General features: G+C 39.3%; 1 protein-coding gene across 1 annotated transcript; it reads right to left on the bottom strand.

Annotated features, from left to right (window-relative positions):
• Nucleotides 1-4,924: 4,924 nt before the first annotated feature.
• Nucleotides 4,925-8,086, bottom strand: LOC140874314 (uncharacterized). The gene is made up of 5 exons (XM_073277590.1): nucleotides 7,294-8,086; nucleotides 6,584-7,194; nucleotides 5,638-5,893; nucleotides 5,162-5,364; nucleotides 4,925-5,038 (listed from the first exon to the last, which is right to left on the bottom strand). The coding sequence occupies exons 1-5, from the start codon at nucleotides 8,084-8,086 to the stop codon at nucleotides 4,925-4,927; spliced, it is 1,977 nt and encodes a 658-aa protein (XP_073133691.1).
• Nucleotides 8,087-22,094: the final 14,008 nt, after the last annotated feature.

The raw sequence follows: 22,094 nt of genomic DNA, 5'->3' as shown, positions 1-22,094 counted from the left end.
GAAGAACTCTGTGGTGCTGGCTGCTGACGTGGAAAAATAGAAGCCTGAGATCCAACCTGTGATCCCGATCCACTAGCAGAACCCATGCGCTGAGGACAATCTCTCCGCAGATGTCCCTGCTGACCACAAATATAACAAGCACCAGTAGCTCTCCGACATGAAGCTGCAGGATGCTTCCCTCCACAGTGGCTACAAAACTCCTCCTTCTTCTGCTTCTTCTTCTTTCCGAAACGGAATGTACCTTGTGAACCACAAGAACCAGACGAAGTACTAAGAGTAGAAGAAGATGTAGGTACAAATTGCACAACAGATTGAGCTTGAGGCTCAAAAGATCCACTAGGCTATCCTGGCATCATCAACTGTGCCCACCTGTTGCTAGTCTCCACAAGACGACAACGGTTCACTAAAGTCTCAAAAGATACCGGGTCATCATAGACGACAACCTGTGAATAAATATCTTGGTTCAAACCTTGTAGAAAGATATCATACTTCGACGCATCACTCTCATTGATATGAGGACTGAAAGGTAGCAGATCAAGAAATCGTTGCTGATATTGATCAATAGTCATTGATCCTTGCCTCAAAGTAAGCAACTCCATCGATCATGCTTGGCAAACAGCCGGAGGAAAATACAGTTTCTGGAACTTCTGACAGAAATCCCCCCAAGTCACTTGTCCTTTCTCAGTGCGTGCTTGAGCAGCCATGGCATCCCACCAAAAACATGATCGATCCTCTAGAACGAATTCTAGAACTTCCAACTTCTGATCCTCAGTGCAATCGAAAGCTCGGAAAGTACTCTCGATTTTAGACATCCAACTCCTCGCCTGTTCAGGATTCTCGCCTCCCACCAAGGGTTTCGGTCCTACCTGCATGAACTTATTGATAGTGTAGCGATGTCTACCCTCATGAGGACGATGTCGATCATCCTGATGATGATGGTGACAATGATGATGACCACCTCCCTGGCCAAAACTACCGTGACTCTCGTCAGCCATATCCTGAAAAGAATTGCACATTAAAATCCCAAATGCGCAAGAATTACTCAAGACTAAACTAAATCCCAAGTACTAATCCCAAAATCTATGTATGCTCTGATACCAAAAATGTAGTGATCCTGCATGGTATCCCCTACTAACTGGCAACTAATAGCATGCATTAAACTTAATACAGCAAAATAACTTAAACAGAGTAAAACGTGCGGAAACAAAACCATAATTTACATATCAGCTTAGTAATAAAATCCAGGCTTAAATATGTAATGATACAACCATATCGAAGAACTTAAAAGTAAACATTATACAGCTATATCAAATCCTGCTGTATAATAAACTCCGCAAGGCACCTGCTCCCTCATCCTGCCTTGAACTACCAGCAACCTGTCCCATGGAATAGGGTGTCGAAGATAACAACTAGGACGTGAGTGCTAACGCCCAGTAGATAAACATGAGTACACGTAAATATATGATGCATTCAACATGATGACTTGTAACACCCTCAACCGATGAAGGTATTACCACACTAACATGACCATAAAACCTCTGTGCGGAAAAGAAAATTTTTGAAAGATGTATGCATACATCAAACCTTACTTAAAACATTTCAGAATAGTTTACAAACCAATTCATAACAATTTGAAACATAAAGTGTATTTTCTTCAATCAACATAACAACATTTAGTTCATTAACTTGACATAACACACTCATCACATAACACACTCATGCATCGCCAGCCGGTCCGACTCCTTGCTTTTCTTCATGCCCGGCATTGAACTCATCGACATATGCATAAATGTCATCCTCATTACCTGCACCATTCAAGTATAGTGAGTCTAAAGACTCAGCAAGAGTATGCAGTAAAAATCATGAGATTTCAATAATCATTTAAACTTAACATAGCATAACATAACATAACATAACATAAGCTTATCATTTGGCGACGAATTATGCGAAATTGTGGCAACCTTCATAATGGGCACATTCATCTTTTCTTGTTGATCAACAATCATATGGCATTACGCCTCATAACTTTCGTTCATTCCTTTTCGGAGGCTCCTCCGGAGCTCATCCCGGAGGACCGAACCCGTACATTGAGCCGTATTTGGGAGGGCTACTCCGGAGCCCAAACCAGAGCACCGTTCCCGTATTGCCACCACAAAGACACATAAGACATCAAAATATTTTCATGCATCAACATATTATATCTTCATAATTCAACATAGCATTATTCATTCATGCTTTATCATTTTCATTTCATCAACATATCCTTTCATCCATCATGAAGCATCATTGAAACATCATAATTTCCATCTTAACTTTTGTTTCATGAACATAAAACTTTACTCGATAACTTCGTGCATGTAATAAATGATAAAAATCATACTTTCATATTGAACATAGGTTTCATGAAAGAAACTTAGACATATACATGCACCACATAACGTAATCGATCCACGTAAGTCGTTCTTTCCGTTCTTGACTTTAAACTTGAAACTTTTTGCATAAAAACTCTTAAATATATTTTAGAAGCCTTAATAGGTCATAAACATGTATTTAGGACCTTAAAATAACATAAATAAAGCTTCAAATCAGAAGGACATGCGCGGGGGCGCTACTTTTCGGGCGCGGGCGCGCATACCCTGCTGATTGGTCTTCTTGTTCATTCTTAAACTCTATTGTGCATTCGGAATTCGGAAACGTGGTAAACATGAAAGTTTTAGCCCTTGATCTTGGCTTTCTAATGCCGAAAACGGCACCTTAATTGGAATTTTCAATAAAAAGTTATACTCATTCTCCCAAGACTGGTCAGTGCAGAAAAATCAAACCAATCAATAAACTTTGGATTGATTTTGGCCAAACTTCAAAACCGATTTTGGAAAACTTCAAAACAAGAAAGTTGCAGAAAAATTAGTTATCTTTCAAATACAATTGGCCTCATCTAATTTGGATTAATACAAAAGAATTTACTTACAAAATTGCAACAAGTGTTGATAATCCGAGGCAACCCATCACATGCAACGTTTCAAAGCTTTAACTCAACTAACTCAACTCTTTAAAATTCAACACATACCTTCAAAATCAGTACTTTCCCAACTCTAAATCATAAGAATCTATCATCACACATTATTTATCAAGAATTTCACAAGAACGACTTACATATCACGACTTATGCTTCACAATTTCAATCAAACATAGATCATGATTTTAAGCTCTAAAAAAAATCATGCATAAACATTACATAAATCATAATTTTCATATCAAAATACATATATCTTGAATGGTGGTTTAAAATTGCTTTAAAAAAAACTTGCCTTGAATGGAGGAGGAGTTGATCCGGAACTTCGGAGACGAACTAACCACGAAGAGGAGCAAGATTGAAGTTTAACTTTGAAATTTCTTGAAGCAACCGTGTAGTGTTCAGAGAAGAAGAGAATAAGAATGAAAATAAAAGAAAGAAGAAGAAGATAGGCGTGAAGGAGGGCAATCATGGGGAGACAAGTCCATAAATAAGTGGGGAACGTGGTAGAAGAGTGTTGCTTTCAACACTTAATTCGCATCGTGGTGACTAATTAAAATGAAGTCTACCACTCTTCCTTGACTCGACTGATAAAAAAAATACTATCTCCCAACTCTTTTATTCAAATTATATCAATATTATACTTAAAATACTCGTGAAAATAAGTTCTAACACTTCGTTCGTAAGTTAGCCTCGTCCCGAGAGTCTAGAATCAAACTCAACCTGAAATCATTTACTTAATCAAATTGTTAAACGTAAAATAAACATAATCATTAAATCATAACTTAAACAATTTAAGGCATAAAATCATTAAAAATTTATGTTTAAATAATCGTGAGCAATTTTAATGGATTTTTGGACTTTACAATTCTACCCTCCTTAAAAGAATTTCGTCCTCGGAATTCGACTTACCAAATAATTTTGGGTATCGGCTACGCATATCTTGTTCAGTCTCCCAAGTAGCCTCTTCCACTAATTTATTGCGCCATAAGACCTTTACCATCTTGATCTCTTTGTTCCTCAACTTTCGGACTTGTGTATCCAAAATTTGGATAGGTACCTCTTCATATGACAAGTCTGGTGTCCACTGAACTGGTTCATGACGAATGACATGGGAAGGATTTGAGATATACTTCCTCAACATCGAGACATGGAAGACGTCGTGTACTCCTTCTAGATTTGGAGGCAATGCTAATCGATAAGCTCTTGCTCCAACCTTGTCTAGGATCTCGAAAGGTCCTATATATCTCGGGCTCAGCTTTCCTTTCTTCCCAAATCTCAAAACTCCTTTCCAAGGTGACACTTTCAAGAACACATGATCACCTACTTGAAACTCCAAGTCTCTACGCCTCTTATCGGCGTAGCTTTTCTGTCGACTTTGTGCTGTCAACATTCTGTCCTTGATTTTTCTATCAAGTTGATTGTCTGTTGCACTATTTCTGGCCCCAATATAGCTCTTTCTCCAACTTCATCCCAATGCAATGGAGTCCTACACTTTCTCCCATACAAAGCCTCATAAGGAGCCATTCCAATAGTAGCTTGATAACTATTGTTATATGTGAACTCCACTAAAGGCAACTTCGATTCCCAATTTCCTCCGAAGTCAATCATGCAAGCCCTAAGTAAATCCTCCAGTATCTGAATCACTCGCTCAGATTGTCCATCTGTTTGGGGATGAAAAGCTGTACTGAAGGCTAACTTTGTCCCCAATCCATGATGTAGACTCTTCCAAAAGTTCGATGTGAACCTGGGATCCCTGTCAGAGATTATCCTTGCTGGAACTCCATGCAATCTAACTACCTCTCGAATATACAACTCTGCATATTGATTCATCGAGAAGTTGTTTCTAACTGGTAAAAAGTGAGCTGACTTCGTCAACCTATCAACTATTATCCATATTGAATTCATTCTTCATTGTGTAATTGGCAGTCCAATCACAAAGTCCATGGTGACATCTTTCCATTTCCAAGTGGGAATGTGTAATGGTTTCAGAAGTCCTGCTGGCCTTTGATGTTCAACTTTGACCTGTTGACATGTCAAACATTCGCTAATAAACTTAACGATGTCTTTCTTCATACCTGGCCACCAGTATAGCATCTGTAAATCCTTGAACATCTTTGTACTCCCTGGATGAATAGAATATGGTACAGTGTGAGCCTCAGTCATCACATCTTCCCTCAGTGAATCTACTGCTGGTACCCACTTTCGCCCTTTGTGATGCACGATCCCATCCTTCACTGTATACAATGCACCCCCTTTAGCTTCATCTTTAAGTTTCCAAGTTAATAATTGTTGGTCTGAAGCCTGACCTGTTCGAATCTTGTCGAGCAAACTTGGAACCATTGTTAAGGCTGATAGGGCACAAACTTCCATCGGCTCAACTACTTCCAATCTGAGTCATTCAAAATCTGCGATCAACTCTTGTTGAGTTGTCATTCTGTTCAAGGTTGCAGATTTACGACTCAAAGCATCTACTACTACATTAGCTTTACCCGGATGGTAGCTAATATCACAGTCATAATCTTTCACCAATTCGAGCCATCTTCTCTGCCTCATGTTCAACTCCTTCTGGGTGAAGAAGTACTTCAAACTCTTATGATCAGTGAAAATCTGACACTTCTCACCATAAAGGTAATGTCTCCACAGTTTGAGTGCGAAGACAACTGCTGCCAATTCAAGGTCATGGGTAGGGTAATTCTTTTCATGAATCTTCAACTGTCGTGAAGCATATGCTATCACCTTTCCATCTTGCATCAAGACAGCCCCTAATCCACTCTTGGAAGCATCTGTATAAATTATGAATCGACCTGTTCCTTCTGGTATGGCTAGTACTGGTGCTGTCATCAACTTTTTCTTTAACACTAAAAAGCTTTTCTCACACTGATTAGACCATTCAAACTTCACACTTTTGCGAGTTAATGACGTTAGTGGCAGCGCTATCTTGGAGAAATCCTGAATGAATCTCCTATAGTAACCCGCTAATCCCAAGAAACTCCGTATCTCTGTAGCATTCTTTGGAGTAACCCAATTTTTAATTGCTTCTATCTTTGCTGGATCAACCTCTATTCCCTTAGCCGAAACTATGTGACCCAAAAATGCAATCTGTTCCAGCCAAAATTCACACTTACTGAACTTAGCAAACAATTGTTTTTCTTTCAGAATCTGCAAGACTATAGTTAGATGCTGATGATGCTCATCTGAACTACGAGAGTAAATCAGTATGTCATCTATGAATACTATGACAAACTGATCTAAGAAAGGCTGAAACACTCTGTTCATAAGATCCATGAATACTGCCGGTGCATTGGTAACTCCAAATGGCATGACTAAAAACTCGTAGTGGCCATAACGAGTCCTGAAAGCCGTCTTATGAATATCTTCATCTTTCACCTTTAATTGGTGATAACCTGATCTCAAATCGATCTTGGAGAATACTACTGCCCCTTGTAACTGATCAAACAAATCATCAATCCTTGGCAGTGGATATTTGTTCTTCACTGTTACTCGATTCAGCTCTCTATAATCGATGCACAGTCTCATAGACCCATCTTTCTTCTTGACAAACAATACCGGTGCACCCCAAGGCGATATACTCGGTCTAATAAAGACTTTATTGAGTAGCTCTTGTAGTTGCTCCTTCAATTCTTTCATTTCAGTCGGTGTTAATCTGTATGGTGCTTTGGAAGCTGGTTGGGTTCCGGGCATTAATTCAATCCCAAATTCTACCTCCCTAGCTGGAGGTAATCCTGCAATATCATCAGGAAATACTTCTGGGAAATCTCTCACTACCTCGACGTCTTCAAGTTTCGATCGAGGTAATTCTTGGTCGCAAGTGACACTTGCGAGGAAACCTGCACATCCTTTATTCAACAGTTGCCATGCCTTACCTACTGAAATTAAAAGAGATGAATTATTTTTCGGTGTGGCATAGAATAGAAACGTTTCTCCATCCTTAGTTTTCAAGGAAACCGTCCTCCGTTTACAGTCTATGGTAGCCTCGTAACAAGACAACCAATCCATACCAAATATCACGTCAAAGTTCGACATTTTGAGGATAATAAGATCAGCATACAACTCATGACCTTGCATCTGTATACTGCATCCTCTGACGATCAAATCACTACTCAATTCTTCCCCTGAAGGCAAGGATATACTAAATCTCGATATTGACTTATCCGGTACTAAACCCGATTTATTAACAAATTCAACAGATATGAATGAATGTGTAGCTCCAGTATCAATTAAGACATGAGCGGGATTACTGGAAACATTAATCATACCTGTAACTATAGCTGTATTCGGATCCACTTGATCATGTGCCATTGCAAAAACTCGTCCTCTTACTGGTTCTTTGGATTGAGGGCAATCTTTTCGATAGTGCCCTGGCTTTTTGCAAAGGAAACATACTCCAGTCCCTGCCATGCATTGACCTGAGTGAAGTTTTTCACATTTTTGACAAGCTGTTGGTGCAATCGCCGGTTTTGGTGCTGGTAGAGCCAATTGTTTCTGCCCCTGAGGTCGATGCTGCTGCTGTTGGTATGGTCGGTGTTGGGGTGGGGCTTGGTACGGTCTCTTTCTGTTAGCATTTCCTTGTTGGTCCCGATTCTGATAACTAGATCTTTTTTCTTGTGACTCTCTGATAATGTCGTTTCTGTCCTTTTTGGACAGCATGGCCTGATCCACCGCATCTTTGTAATTTTTCGCTCCACTTAGTCTAACATCCTTTCTGATGAAGGCATTCAATCCTTCTGTGAAATGTTTCAACTCTTCAGCAGGTTCACCAGAAATCATCGGTACAAAGTATCTTCCCCTTTCAAACTTCTTTACATACTCCGCAATTGACATGTTTCCTTGACGGATCTCCAAAAACTCTCTAGCCAACCTGTTTCGGGTGCTTACCATGAAATATTTACCGTAGAACACATCCTTGAATCCATTCCAAGTAAGGGTGGTTAGGTTCAACGCTGCTTTGGCTCCATTCCACCAAACACGAGCGTCATCACGGAACATATAGGTAGCACATCTCAATCTATCCGCATCCGTGATCTGCATGAATTCAAAAGCAGTCTCCATAGCTTGGAACCATTGTTCCGCTATCAAAGGATCAGTCTCTCCTTTGAACTCAGGTGGTCCCAACTCTAAGAACCTTTTGTAGATAGGGTTCTGATTAGCTGCAGGATGGTTATTTCCAGCATTAGCTGTCTGGACTTGAAGCAACTGTTGGATTTGAGCCCACGGCTTTGCTCTTGAAGCAGAGCAGTTAATCCCGCCAAAAACTGGTTGTTTTGATTGTTCTCACTATCTGGCCCGCAATCACTATGGTTGTTGTTTGCAGAATTGGTGTTGGTATTGGTGTTGTTTCCCCTACGTGATGTCATAGTCCTAAAGTCCAATATTATCCACACCGCTCAGTCACGATTCAAAACGTGAATATACTTTAACATATAACAAGCAAACATATATCTCATCGCATTATCATACACATAATAACATAAGACACATAACTTACAGACATGAAGACGGAGCGTTGGAGTCGTGGCGAGTATGCATGAGTGTTTCAAGAAAACCCAGAGCGAACTGCTCTGATACCAAACTGTAACACCCTCAACCGATGAAGGTATTACCACACTAACATGACCATAAAACCTCTGTGCAGAAAAGAAAATTTTTGAAAGATGTATGCATACATCAAACCTTACTTAAAACATTTCAGAATAGTTTACAAACCAATTCATAACAATTTGAAACATAAAGCGTATTTTCTTCAATCAACATAACAACATTTAGTTCATTAACTTGACATAACACACTCATCACATAACACACTCATCACATAACACACTCATGCATCGCCCGCCGGTCCGATTCCTTGCTCTTCTTCATGCCCGGCATTGAACTCATCGACATATGCATAAATGTCATCCTCATTACCTGCACCATTCAAGTATAGTGAGTCTAAAGACTCAGCAAGAGTATGCAGTAAAAATCATGAGATTTCAATAATCATTTAAACTTAACATAGCATAACATAACATAACATAACATAAGCTTATCATTTGGCGACGAATTATGCGAAATTGTGGCAACCTTCATAATGGGCACATTCATCTTTTCTTGTTGATCAACAATCATATGGCATTACGCCTCATAACTTTCGTTCATTCCTTTTCGGAGGCTCCTCCGGAGCTCATCCCGGAGGACCTAACCCGTACATTGAGCCGTATTTGGGAGGGCTACTCCGGAGCCCAAACCGGAGCACCGTTCCCGTATTGCCACCACAAAGACACATAAGACATCAAAATATTTTCATGCATCAACATATTATATCTTCATAATTCAACATAGCATTATTCATTCATGCTTTATCATTTTCATTTCATCAACATATCCTTTCATCCATCATGAAGCATCATTGAAACATCATAATTTCCATCTTAACTTTTGTTTCATGAACATAAAACTTTACTCGATAACTTCGTGCATGTAATAAATGATAAAAATCATACTTTCATATTGAACATAGGTTTCATGAAAGAAACTTAGACATGTACATGCACCACATAACGTAATCGATCCACGTAAGTTGTTCTTTCCGTTCTTGACTTTAAACTTGAAACTTTTTGCATAAAAACTCTTAAATATATTTTAGAAGCCTTAATAGGTCATAACCATGTATTTAGGACCTTAAAATAACATAAATAAAGCTTCAAATCAGAAGGCCATGCGCGGGGGCGCTACTTTTCGGGCGCGGGCGCGCATACCCTGCTGATGGGTCTGCTTGTTCATTCTTAAACTCTATTTTGCATTCGGAATTCGGAAAAGTGGTAAACATGAAAGTTTTAGCCCTTGATCTTGGCTTTCTACTGCCGAAAACTGAACCTTAATTGGAATTTTCAATAAAAAGTTATACTCATTCTCCCAAGACTGGTCAGTGCAGAAAAATCAAACCAATCAATAAACTTTGGATTGATTTTGGCCAAACTTCAAAACCGATTTTGGAAAACTTCAAAACAAGAAAGTTGCAGAAAAATTAGTTATCTTTCAAATATAATTGGCCTCATCTAATTTGGATTACTACAAAAGAATTTACTTACAAAATTGCAACAAGTGTCGATAATCCGAGGCAACCCATCACATGCAACGTTTCAAAGCTTTAACTCAACTAACTCAACTCTTTAAAATTCAACACATACCTTCAAAATCAGTACTTTCCCAACTCTAAATCATAAGAATCTATCATCACACATTATTTATCAAGAATTTCACAAGAACGACTTACATATCACGACTTATGCTTCACAATTTCAATCAAACATAGATCATGATTTTAAGCTCTAAAAAAAATCATGCATAAACATTACATAAATCATAATTTTCATATCAAAATACATATATATCTTGAATGGTGGTTTAAAATTGCTTTAAAAAAAACTTGCCTTGAATGGAGGAGGAGTTGATCCGGAACTTCGGAGACGAACTAACCACGAAGAGGAGCAAGATTGAAGTTTAACTTTGAAATTTCTTGAAGCAACCGTGTAGTGTTCAGAGAAGAAGAGAATAAGAATGAAAATAAAAGAAAGAAGAAGAAGATAGGCGTGAAGGAGGGCAATCATGGGGAGACAAGTCCATAAATAAGTGGGGAACGTGGTAGAAGAGTGTTGCTTTCAACACTTAATTCGCATCGTGGTGACTAATTAAAATGAAGTCTACCACTCTTCCTTGACTCGACTGATAAAAAAAATACTATCTCCCAACTCTTTTATTCAAATTATATCAATATTATACTTAAAATACTCGTGAAAATAAGTTCTAACACTTCGTTCGTAAGTTAGCCTCGTCCCGAGAGTCTAGAATCAAACTCAACCTGAAATCATTTACTTAATCAAATTGTTAAACGTAAAATAAACATAATCATTAAATCATAACTTAAACAATTTAAGGCATAAAATCATTAAAAATTTATGTTTAAATAATCGTGAGCAATTTTAATGGATTTTTGGACTTTACATGACTGGTAAAGGGTCATCCGAAAAGTCATGCTCAGAACCGGCCACATGAGTGCTGCCACCGCACGGATCAACGCAACCACACTCGTCTAGTACACCAGAGTAGACAGATATAAATGCCCCCGCCGTCGCGGTACTCTCAGTGACAGACTATCGAGTATAGAGCTGAGCGGCTCTATAATCAGGTATAACAAGGTATAGACTCAACGTGTATATGCACATGACATATGAGTATAGAAAGCGGTAAATCATATCTCATGCCATATAGTAATGCCAAATAAATGAAACATATAAACATGTATACTCGCTGACAATCTCAGTCAATGTATACGTATCTCTAGGCTAGTTCAAGTATAGTAGGATCCTAGGTTCCAAGACTATATTCAAAAGTTCATCGTATTACTACACAAGTTCTATAAGCCTTAACTAAGCTAATAAGTACTCCCAAAACTTAAATAGATTTCCGGACCATACCTTCGTCCGTAGTAAGCCCTTTGGAGACGCTAGTCCTGAATGACTATAACCACAACTTGGTTATTCCAGAACCTCGATTATAACCGATAGGGCCCTCAAGTGTATATCGCACACTATATAATTGAAGAAAGAAACTCGGGAATTCGTAATTGAAAATGAATCTGGGAAGCCCTATTTATAGGCAAAATTCCCGGGGACGAACGTTGCGAACGTTCAGGGAACGTTGCTTCCGTTCCTGCATGTCCGACACTTGTCGAAATTCGTGGCTTAGTCATCGAGCCACCTCATTCCTGCCTGGATGTAAGGGAACATTGCGTCCGTTCTGGACACGAACGTTGCGTCCGTTCCACCCATCGGACGTTCCATTCCTCACCTATTTTTAATACTTTTGATTAATCATGTTTAACATATTATTATCTTAAAATGGAATCTGGGTTACTACATTCTCCCCACCTTTAGATATTTCGTCCGCGAAATAGCATCTAAAGACAAATCAAGAAAACAATATGAAACATCAAAACATGTTTTATTACAACAACTGTAATTACATCTTTACATGGTAAATCAAAAATACAAAGTAAAAAACTCAGGATATTCCGCTTGCATACGACTCTCAGTTTCCTAAGTTGCTTCTTCAACGCCTCGGCGCTGCCACTGTACCATCACAAGTGGTATAGTCTTGTTCCGAAAAACTTTCTCCTTCCTGTCTAAGATACGGATTGGTCGTTCAACAAAAGACAGATCTGGCTCTAGCTGAATATCAGTAGACTGAATCACATGAGATTCATCAGCTATGTACTGTCGAAGTAACGACACATGAAAAACATTATGTATACTGGAAAGAGATGGCAGTAAAGCCAAACGGTATGCAACATCTCCGATCTTCTCCAGTGTCTGGAAAGGCCCAATGAAATGAGGAGATAACTTGCCTTTTACACCGAACCTCATCACCTTCCTGAAAGGTGATACTCGTAGGAACACATATTCACCAGGCTCAAACTGAAGTGGCCTGCGGTGAATATTAGCATAATTGGCTTGTCTATCTTGAGCAACTTTGATCTTATGCTTGACCAAATCTACCTTGTCTACAATCTGCTGCACCAATTCAGGACCTTTGACTTGTCGTTCCCCGACTTCATCCCAGAATAACGGAGTACGACACCGTCGACCATACAATGCCTCGAAAGGTGCCATATCAATACTACGATGATAACTGTTATTGTAGGCAAATTCAATCAAAGGTAATTGATCCGGCCAAGATAAGCCAAAATTCATAACAGAAGAACGTAGCATATCCTCCAGCGTACGAATAGCGCGCTCAGACTGCCCATCAGTCTCCGAATGATATGCAGTGCTCAAACTCAGAGTGGTACGTAACGCCTGCTGAAAACTACCCCAAAAATGTGAGGTAAATCGCGGGTCTCTATCACTAACTATACTCACTGGAATCCCATGCAATCGCACTATCTTCTGGATGTATAAGCGTGCCATGCGATCATAAGAATACTCCCGGTTGTAAGGTATAAAGTGTGCTGATTTCGTCAAACGGTCAACGACAACCCAAATATCATCACACTATCGTGAAGTCATAGGCAAGTGGGTGACAAAATCCATAGTTACGTGCTCCCACTTCCATTCGGGAATCTCAAGATTCTGCAGTAATCCACCTGGTCGTCGATGTTCAGCCTTGACCTGTTGACAAACCAAACATCTAGAAACAAATTGATAAACACTTCGCTTCATCCCCTTCCACCAGAATCTAGTTCGCAAGTCCTTATACATTTTAATGCTACCAGGATGAACTGATACTCGACTCCTGTGAGCTTGAGATAGAATATCATTCCTGAGCTCCGCAACATTAGGTACAACCAATTGATTAGATAGGCACAATAAACCATGTGCCTGAATATGGAATCCAGATGTATTAACTCCATTGGCTAGACGTGCCAAACGCTGAGTCTTAACATCAGACATCTGAGCATCTCTGATCCGAGAATACAATCCTGGCTCAGATAGAATAGTATACAAACAAATCCCATTCCTCCCTTTCTTGTGTTTGAGCGTAAAACTCAATGAACAACACTCTTGAATCATATGAGATATTTCATTAGTCTGAAGTGCAGAAAGTCTCACCTTCCGACTCAAGGCATCAGCAGTAAGATTGGCAGAACCTGGATGATATTTGATTTCACAATCATAATCCTTCAGTAGATCCATACAGCGTCTCTATCGCATATTCAACTCTACCTGAGTGAATAAATACTTCAAACTCTTGTGATCCGTGAATATCTCAAATTTCTCGCCATAAAGATAGTGCCTCCAAATCTTGAGCGCAAAGACAATGGAGGCCAACTCGAGATCATGTACTGGATAATTATTCTCATGCGTCTTCAACTGTTGAGAAGCATAGGCAATAACATGTCCATGCTGTGTCAAAACACATCCTAACCCCTGACCAAAGGCATCAGTATAGACAACATAACCTCCTGATCCAGAAGGTAGAGCTAGCACAGGTGCAGTAGTAAGACGTCTACGCAGCTCATGAAATGACTCCTCACAATTCGAGGACCAAATGAAGGTAACATCTTTCCGAGTAAGCTGAGTCAAAGGCCTGGCCAACTGTGAAAAATTCTCGATGAACCGATGGTAATATCCAGCTAGACCCAAGAAACTACGAATCTCAGCAACCGTCGTCGGACGTGACCAATTCAGCACTGCCTCTATCTTACTAGGATCAACAGATATTCCTTCACTAGAAATCACATGACCGAGAAACACTACCCGATCAAGCCAAAATTCACACTTGCTCAATTTTGCATACAGCTGCTTATCTCGTAACGTCTGTAAAACAATCCTTAGATGATGTGCATGCTCATCCTTGTCATGAGAATAGACAAGAATATCATCAATGAAGATGATGACAAATATATCCAGATATTCTCAAAATATCTGATTCATCAGATTCATAAAGACTGTCGGTGCATTCGTCAAACCGAATTGCATCACCAGAAATTCATAATGCCCGTATCTGGTCCTGAAAGCAGTCATAGAAATATCTGAGTCTCGTACCCGCATCTGATGGTATCCAGATATCAGATCTATCTTAGAATAGACAGAAGTACCCGGTAGTTGATCGAACAGATCATCAATCCGCGACAAAGGATACTTATTCTTGATGGTGACACGATTCAACTGCCTATAATCAATACACAATCGCATCGATCCATCCTTCTTCTTAACAAATAACACAGGTGCTCCCCACGGAGAAACACTCGGACGAATATATCCCTTATCAAGCAAAACCTGCAACTGCTGTTTCAATTCCCTCATATCTGACGGTGCCAGACGATAAGGTGCTCGGGATATAGGCGTAGTTCCTGGTACTAGATCAATACCAAATTCAACCTCTCGCATCGGAGGAAAACCAGGAATCTCATCAGGGAATACGTCAGGAAACTCGCTGACAACCGGTAGCTGATCAATACCCGGACTACTCGTGGACATATCAACTTCATAGATGAGGTAGCCCTCCCCACCTGACTCTAATACATGACATGAATTCAGAGCCGAAACAAGTGGCATCGGAGGTCGCGCACCCTCACCATAAAAGTACCAGCTATCACCCTCAGTAGGATAAAACTGTACCAGACGCTGTTAACAATACACAGTAACGTGATACAAAGTCAGCATATCTATTCCCAAGATACAATCAAAATCTGCCATCGCTAATATCATCAAATTAGCCGATAACGTATTACCCTCAAACTCTAGAAGGCAACCCATCACTAGAAGCTTAGTTACTACCTCCTGCTCCAGCGGAGTAGATACAACTAAATCCATATCTAATGATACATAAGGTAATCTATGTCTCTTAACAAAACGAATAGAAATAAAGGAATGCGATGCTCCAGTATCAATAAGACAAGTGCAGGAATACCACATAACAAAAAGGTACCTGCCAACATGCAATCGCTTCACTCAGTAGCCTGTTCCTGTGACAGAGCAAAAACCTGCCCTTTCGTCTGTGGATGATAACCAGAAGAACTCTGTGGTGCTGGCTACTGACGTGGAAAAATAGAAGCCTGAGATCCAACCTGTGATCCCGATCCACTAGCAGAACCCATGAGCTGAGGACAATCTCTCCGCAGATGTCCCTGCTGACCACAAATATAACAAGCACCAGTAGCTCTCCGACATGAAGCTGCAGGATGCTTCCCTCCACAGTGGCTACAAAACTCCTTCTTCTTCTTCTTCTTCTTCTTCTTCTTCTTCTTCTTCTTTCCGAAACGGAATGTACCTCGTGAACCACGAGAACCAGACAAAGTACTAGGAGTAGAAGAAGACGTAGGTACAGATTGCACAATAGATTGAGCTTGCGGCTCAAAAGATCCACTAGGCTGTCCTGGAATCATCAACTGTGCCCGCCTGCTGCTAGTCTCCACAAGACGGCAACGGTTCACTAAAGTCTCAAAAGATACCGGGTCATCACAGACGACAACCTGTGAATAAATATCTTGGTTCAAACCTTGTTGAAAGATATCATACTTCGACGCATCACTCTCATTCATATGAGGACTGAAAGGTAGCAGATCAAGAAATCGTTGCTGATATTGATCAATAGTCATTGATCCTTGCCTCAAAGTAAACAACTCCATCGATCATGCTTGACGAACAGCCGGAGGAAAATACAGTTTCTGGAACTGCTGACAGAAATCCCCCCAAGTCACCTGTCCTCTCTCAGTACGTGCCTGAGCAGCCTTGGCATCCCACCAAAAACGTGCTCGATCCTCTAGAAAAAATTCTAGAACTTCCAACTTCTGATCCTCAGTGCAATCAAAAGCTCGGAAAGTACTCTCGAGTTTAGACATCCAACTCCTCACCTGTTCAGGATTCTCGCCTCCCACCAAGGGTTTCAGTCCTACCTGCATGAACTTATTGATAGTGTAGTGACGTCTACCCTCATAAGGACGATGTCGATCATCCTGATGATGATGGTGACGATGATGATGACTACCTCCCTGGCCAACACTACAGTGACTCTCGTCAGTCATATCCTGAAAAGAATTGAACATTAAAATCCCAAATGCGCAAGAATTACTCAAGACTAAACTAAATCCCAAGTACTAATCCCAAAATCTATGCATGCTCTGATACCAAAAATGTAGTGACCCTGCATGGTATCACCTCCTAACTGGCAACTAATAGCATGCATTAAACTTAATACAGCAAAATAACTTAAACATAGTAAAACGCGTGGAAACAAAACCATAATTTACATATCAGCTTAGTAATAAAATCCAGGCTTAAATCTGTAATGATACAACCATATCGAAGAACTTAAAAGTAAACATTATACAGCTATATCGAATCCTGCTGTATAATAAACTCCTCAAGGCTCCTGCTCCCTAATCCTGCCTTGAACTACCAGCTCTGTCCATCCTGCGACCTGCCCCATGGAATAGGGTGTCCAAGATAACAATTAGGACGTGAGCGCTAACGCCCAGTACATAAACATGAGTACACGTAAATATATGATGCATGCAACATGATGACTGGTAAAGGGTCATCCGAAAAGTCATGCTCAGAACCGGCGCCACATGAGTGCTGCCACCACACGGATCAACCTCTGGGCACAACCACACTCGTCTAGTACACCAGAGTAGACAGACATAAATGCCCCCGCCGTCGCAGTACTCTCAACTATCGAGTATAGAGCTGAGCGGCTCTATAATCAGGTATAACAAGGTATAGGCTCAATGTGTATATGCACATGACATATGAGTATAGAAAGCGGTAAATCATATCTCATGCCATATAATAATGCCAAATAAATGCAGCATATAAACATGTATACTCGCTGGCAATCTCAGTCAATGTGTACGTACCTCTAGGCTAGTTCAAGTATAGTAGGATCCTAGGTTCCAAGCCTATATTCAAAAGTTCATCGTATCACTACACAAGTTCTATAAGCCTTAACTAAGCTAATAAGTACTCCCAAAACTTAAATAGATTTCCGGACCATACCATCGTCCGTAGTAAGCCCTTTGGAGACGCTTGTCCTGAATGACTATAACCACAACTTGGTTATTCCAGAACCTCGATTATAACCGATAGGGCCCTCAAGTGTATATCTCACACTATATAACTGAAGAAGGAAACTCTGGAATTCGTAATTGAAAATGAATCTGGGAAGCCCTATTTATAGGCAAAATTCCCGGGGACGAACGTTGCGAACGTTCAGGGAATATTGCTTCCGTTCCTTCATGTCCGACACTTGTCAAAATTCGTGGCTTAGTCATCGAGCCACCTTATGTCTGCCTGGATGTAAGGGAACGTTGCGTCCATTCCACCCATCAGACATTCCGTTCCTCACCCATTTTTAATACTTTTGATTAATCATATTTAACATATTATTATTTTAAAATGGAATCTGGGTTACTACAGATTCATCAAGGGATTCTTAGCTATTTCCAAGCCAATTACCCAGCTGACTCAAAAAAATGCGCCTTTTATCTGAACTGAAGATTGTGAGGCTAGTTTTGTTGACCTGAATAGGAGACTGAACAGTGCTCCGATTCTATCTATTCCATCAGGTACTGGAGGTTTTACCATTTATTTCAATGCTTCTAACCGAGGCTTGGGATGTGTTCTTATGCAGCATAAGCATGTGATAGAGTATGCATCAAGGCAGTTGAAGCCGCACGAGACTCGTTATTCGGTTCATGATCTTGAACTTGCTGCGATCGTATTTGCTTTGAAGATTTGGCGTCACTATCTTTATGGTGAGTCTTTCGAGATCTTTTCTAATCATAAAAGCATTAAGTATTTGTTTTCACAGGCAGAGCTGAATATGAGACAGAGAATATAGTTTGATCTGTTGAAGGATTTCGACTGTGAAATCAAATATTACCCGGGAAAGTAGAATGCAGCTGCAGATATCTTGAGCCGAAAGCTTTGTTCTATATCTCTTTCTACTATCGGTATTTCTCAGTTGATCGATGATTGTTGCACTTATGGTTTGGAGTTTGAAACAGATAGGAGGACTATCAGAGTGTTTGCTATTCAAGCAGAGCCAGAGTTATTTATTATGATCAAGGAAGTACAGAAGTCTGATCCGAGAATTCAAATTTCAGTAGAGAAAGTCAGATCTGGGCATCAGTCTGAATTCCAGGTTAGAGATGATGTTTTTTTTGTGAATAGCCGTATTGTTGTGCCTGATATTTCTGAGTTGAGGCACCGTATTCTTTGATAGTCACATTGAAGTCGGTACAGTATTCATCCTGGAGGCCGTAAGATGTATAAATATCTGAAGAATCAGTTTTGGTGGAAGAGAATAAAGAGCGATGTTGCGAGATTTGTATCTCGATGTTTGAACTATCATCAAGTGAAATCAGAGAGGAAGCGACCGGGTGGTCTGTTGCACAGTCTATCTGTTCCTGAATGAAAATGGGATCACATTTCAATGGATTTCGTCACGAAGCTACCGCGATCTATTCAAGGATGCGATTCTATTTGGGTAGTGATTGACAGATTGACGAAGTCTGCTTGCTTTATTCCATACAGGATGACATATCGTCACGATCAGATGACTGAGTTATATGTTAGCAACGTTGTGAGATTGCATGGTGTGCCGAATTCGATCGTTTCAGACCGAGACTCTAGATTCACTTCGCACTTTTGGCACATTCTTCAAGAGGCACTTGGTACTCAATTGCATCTGAGTACATCTTATCATCCTCAGACCGACAGACAATCAGAGCGGACTATCCAGATGTTAGAGGATATGCTTCGAGCAGTAGTGCTAGACTTTGGAACTAGTTGGAAGGATTCTTTGCCTCTTGTTGAGTTTTCTTACAACAACAGTTATTAAAAAAATATCGGTATGACGCCTTTTGAGGCTTTGTACGGTAAGAAATGCCTATCTCCTTTGTTTTGGGACGATGTGTCCGAGTCACCTGATTTGGGACCGAATATGCTTCGAGATATGGCAGAGCAAGTAAAGATCATTCATTCAAGAATGAAGTCAACTCAGGATAGACATGCAAAGTATTCGATCAGACGCAGACCTCTGAGTTTCGATCAGGGAGACCGAGTATTCTTGAAGATTTCCTCTTTCATAGGCACTGCTCGATTTGGAAAGAGAGGGAAGTTATCTCTAAGATTCATCGGACCGTACGAGATTCTCGAGAATTTAGGCAATCTTGCCTATAGGCTTGCACTTCCTCCATATTTATCTGGTATTAACAACGTTTTTCACGTCTTTATGTTGCGGAAGTATCATCCAGATCCTTCTCATATTCTTCAGCCTGACGAAGCTGAGCTTGACGAGACTCTGAGATACTTTGAGCGACCGATTCAGATCCTTGACCGAAAGGAGAAGCAGCTCAGAACCAAGTCGATTTCTTTGGTGAAAGTTCAGTGGATCCGTCACGGAGTCGAGGAAGTGACTTGGGAGACAAAATCCGATATGAGACAGCGATTTCCAGAGTTATTCGGATGACGTGAGTTCTTCTTACTGTGTTTTTTTCCTTTATTCTATCTTATGTGATTGATTTATATTAATTCGAGGACGAAATCTCTTCTTAGAGGGGGAGAATTGTAACGCCCCAATTTTATCTTAATTGAGTTTATTTGATATACTTTGCAAACAATTGCTCAACCCGCAAAATCTGCAAGACGATTCTTAAATGCTCTGCATGGTCAGTACGGTTCTTTGAATAGATAATAATATCATCGACGAAGATTATAAGGCATGATATATAAAATTTTCACTTATTAAAATTTGTCATGTACGTAAAATTTGTCATGTATAAAATGTTTTATTATTATTTTTTGAAATGTGTATAAAATGTTTTATAAAAACTATACTTCAAGAACACTTTTGTTCTATAAAAACTATACTTCAAGAACACTTTTGGTAAAAAATTTTTGAAAAATATTTGCAGCTCCGTAATTCCTTCTTCTGTCTTTTCTCGATACTTTTCTTCCAATCCTTGCATTTAACAAAAACAACAACATATACGCATAAAATTCACTCAATACATCACAAAATCCAAGTCAAATCATATGAAAATTAAGTGCATAAAATGCACTTATCAAATCCCCCCAAACTTAGACTTTTGCTAGTCCCGAGCAAAACAATAACGAGTAATATAGTCGACCTCCAAATTTTTACATTCCAAGATTCAATACACACGTCCGCTAATTTTCTCAAGAGTTCTCGTGTGTGTGTGATTTTTCAATCTTGTATATCCTCCTCGCTTTCGATCCATTAATGCAACAAGTTTGTTTCATAGAATCATCAATTCCGCTCTCTAGTTTCCAAACACTCTCCACCAAATTCAACTTCTACTAACTAAGATCAAAAGGAATCTTCAAGTTATTTCATATTTATTATTATTATTATTATTATTATTATTATTATTATTATTATTATTATTATTATTATTATTATTATTATTATTATTATTAAAATTACCGGATTTTGCTTCCAGTTTTTATTTAGCCCCATTTTATTCGCAGACTTAGCTATAACTAAAGATAGGATTCGAATTTCAATCCTCTCGTCTATAGCCCGAATGGAGCATCAATCCCATTTTATCCGCCAACTTAGCCATGGAACAGTGAAAAGAATTCCAATCACTTTCCAAGCCCTGATGGAGTTGTTAAAAAAAAAAAAAATCTTTGTTGCTTTGGCAACTTTTTACCTTTCAATATATTTGCCTAAATCATTTCTAAGCTTGTAGAAGTATACCTTGGTTTGAAGTATAAATCACCAAAGTAAAAAATCAAATAATCCAATTCACTCACAATATCACAAAGTTTTTCTAATCACTAGGGTCTAGACAATCATGGTATAGTGCATATGGGTGAGAACTCACGATTAAATATAGCTAACAATTGGCCTTTTAGCACAAAAAATTATTTCATCATAGGCCAACACAATTATAATATTATGCCTTTAACTCAAACCAACTTATAAAAAATTTTAAAAATTTTAAAACACCAGTCCAAACTTAAATTGTGCATTGTCCTCAATGTACAAGATTAAATTAAAACATGGGCACGTACCTTTGAAAACGACCATCAGTAGTCGTAATCCTTTTCATCATCATTTGCAGCGCATTGGGATATAGTAGGGGTGACACCACCAAACTTCATCTCCACATATCCTATAAAAAAATGCAATGGACAAAAATTTAAGAAATAAATACATAAAAATAAATAAGCAAATAAATAAATAATACTAAATACTCTTGGGTTGCCTCCCAAGCAGCTCTTAGTTTATAGTCCTCATCCCGACTTTGTCTGCAATTTTAAAACTTTAAGATCTGTGAATAAACCGCAGACATAGACAAAAGAAAATAAATTAATCCAAAAAATAATGATAATAATAAATAGAAAATAAAAATAATAATTCTAAATCAAAATCAAGATCGCTTGGTAACAATATTAGTGCACAATAAATTAAATCAATCCCCGGTAACGGCGCCAAAAACTGGTTGCGATATTTGTGCCCGCATGCGCACGGTGTCAAGTTTTAATATATGATGAGTAGAGTATCGTTCCCACGAGGATTAAAAATTTATATTCACACCAGG

Source organism: Henckelia pumila, chromosome 1, assembly GCF_033568475.1.
Source record: "Henckelia pumila isolate YLH828 chromosome 1, ASM3356847v2, whole genome shotgun sequence".
NCBI classification, from domain to species: Eukaryota; Viridiplantae; Streptophyta; class Magnoliopsida; order Lamiales; family Gesneriaceae; genus Henckelia; species Henckelia pumila.
Note: the sequence above shows the minus strand (reverse complement) of the source record. Positions and strands in the feature narration are given on the sequence as shown.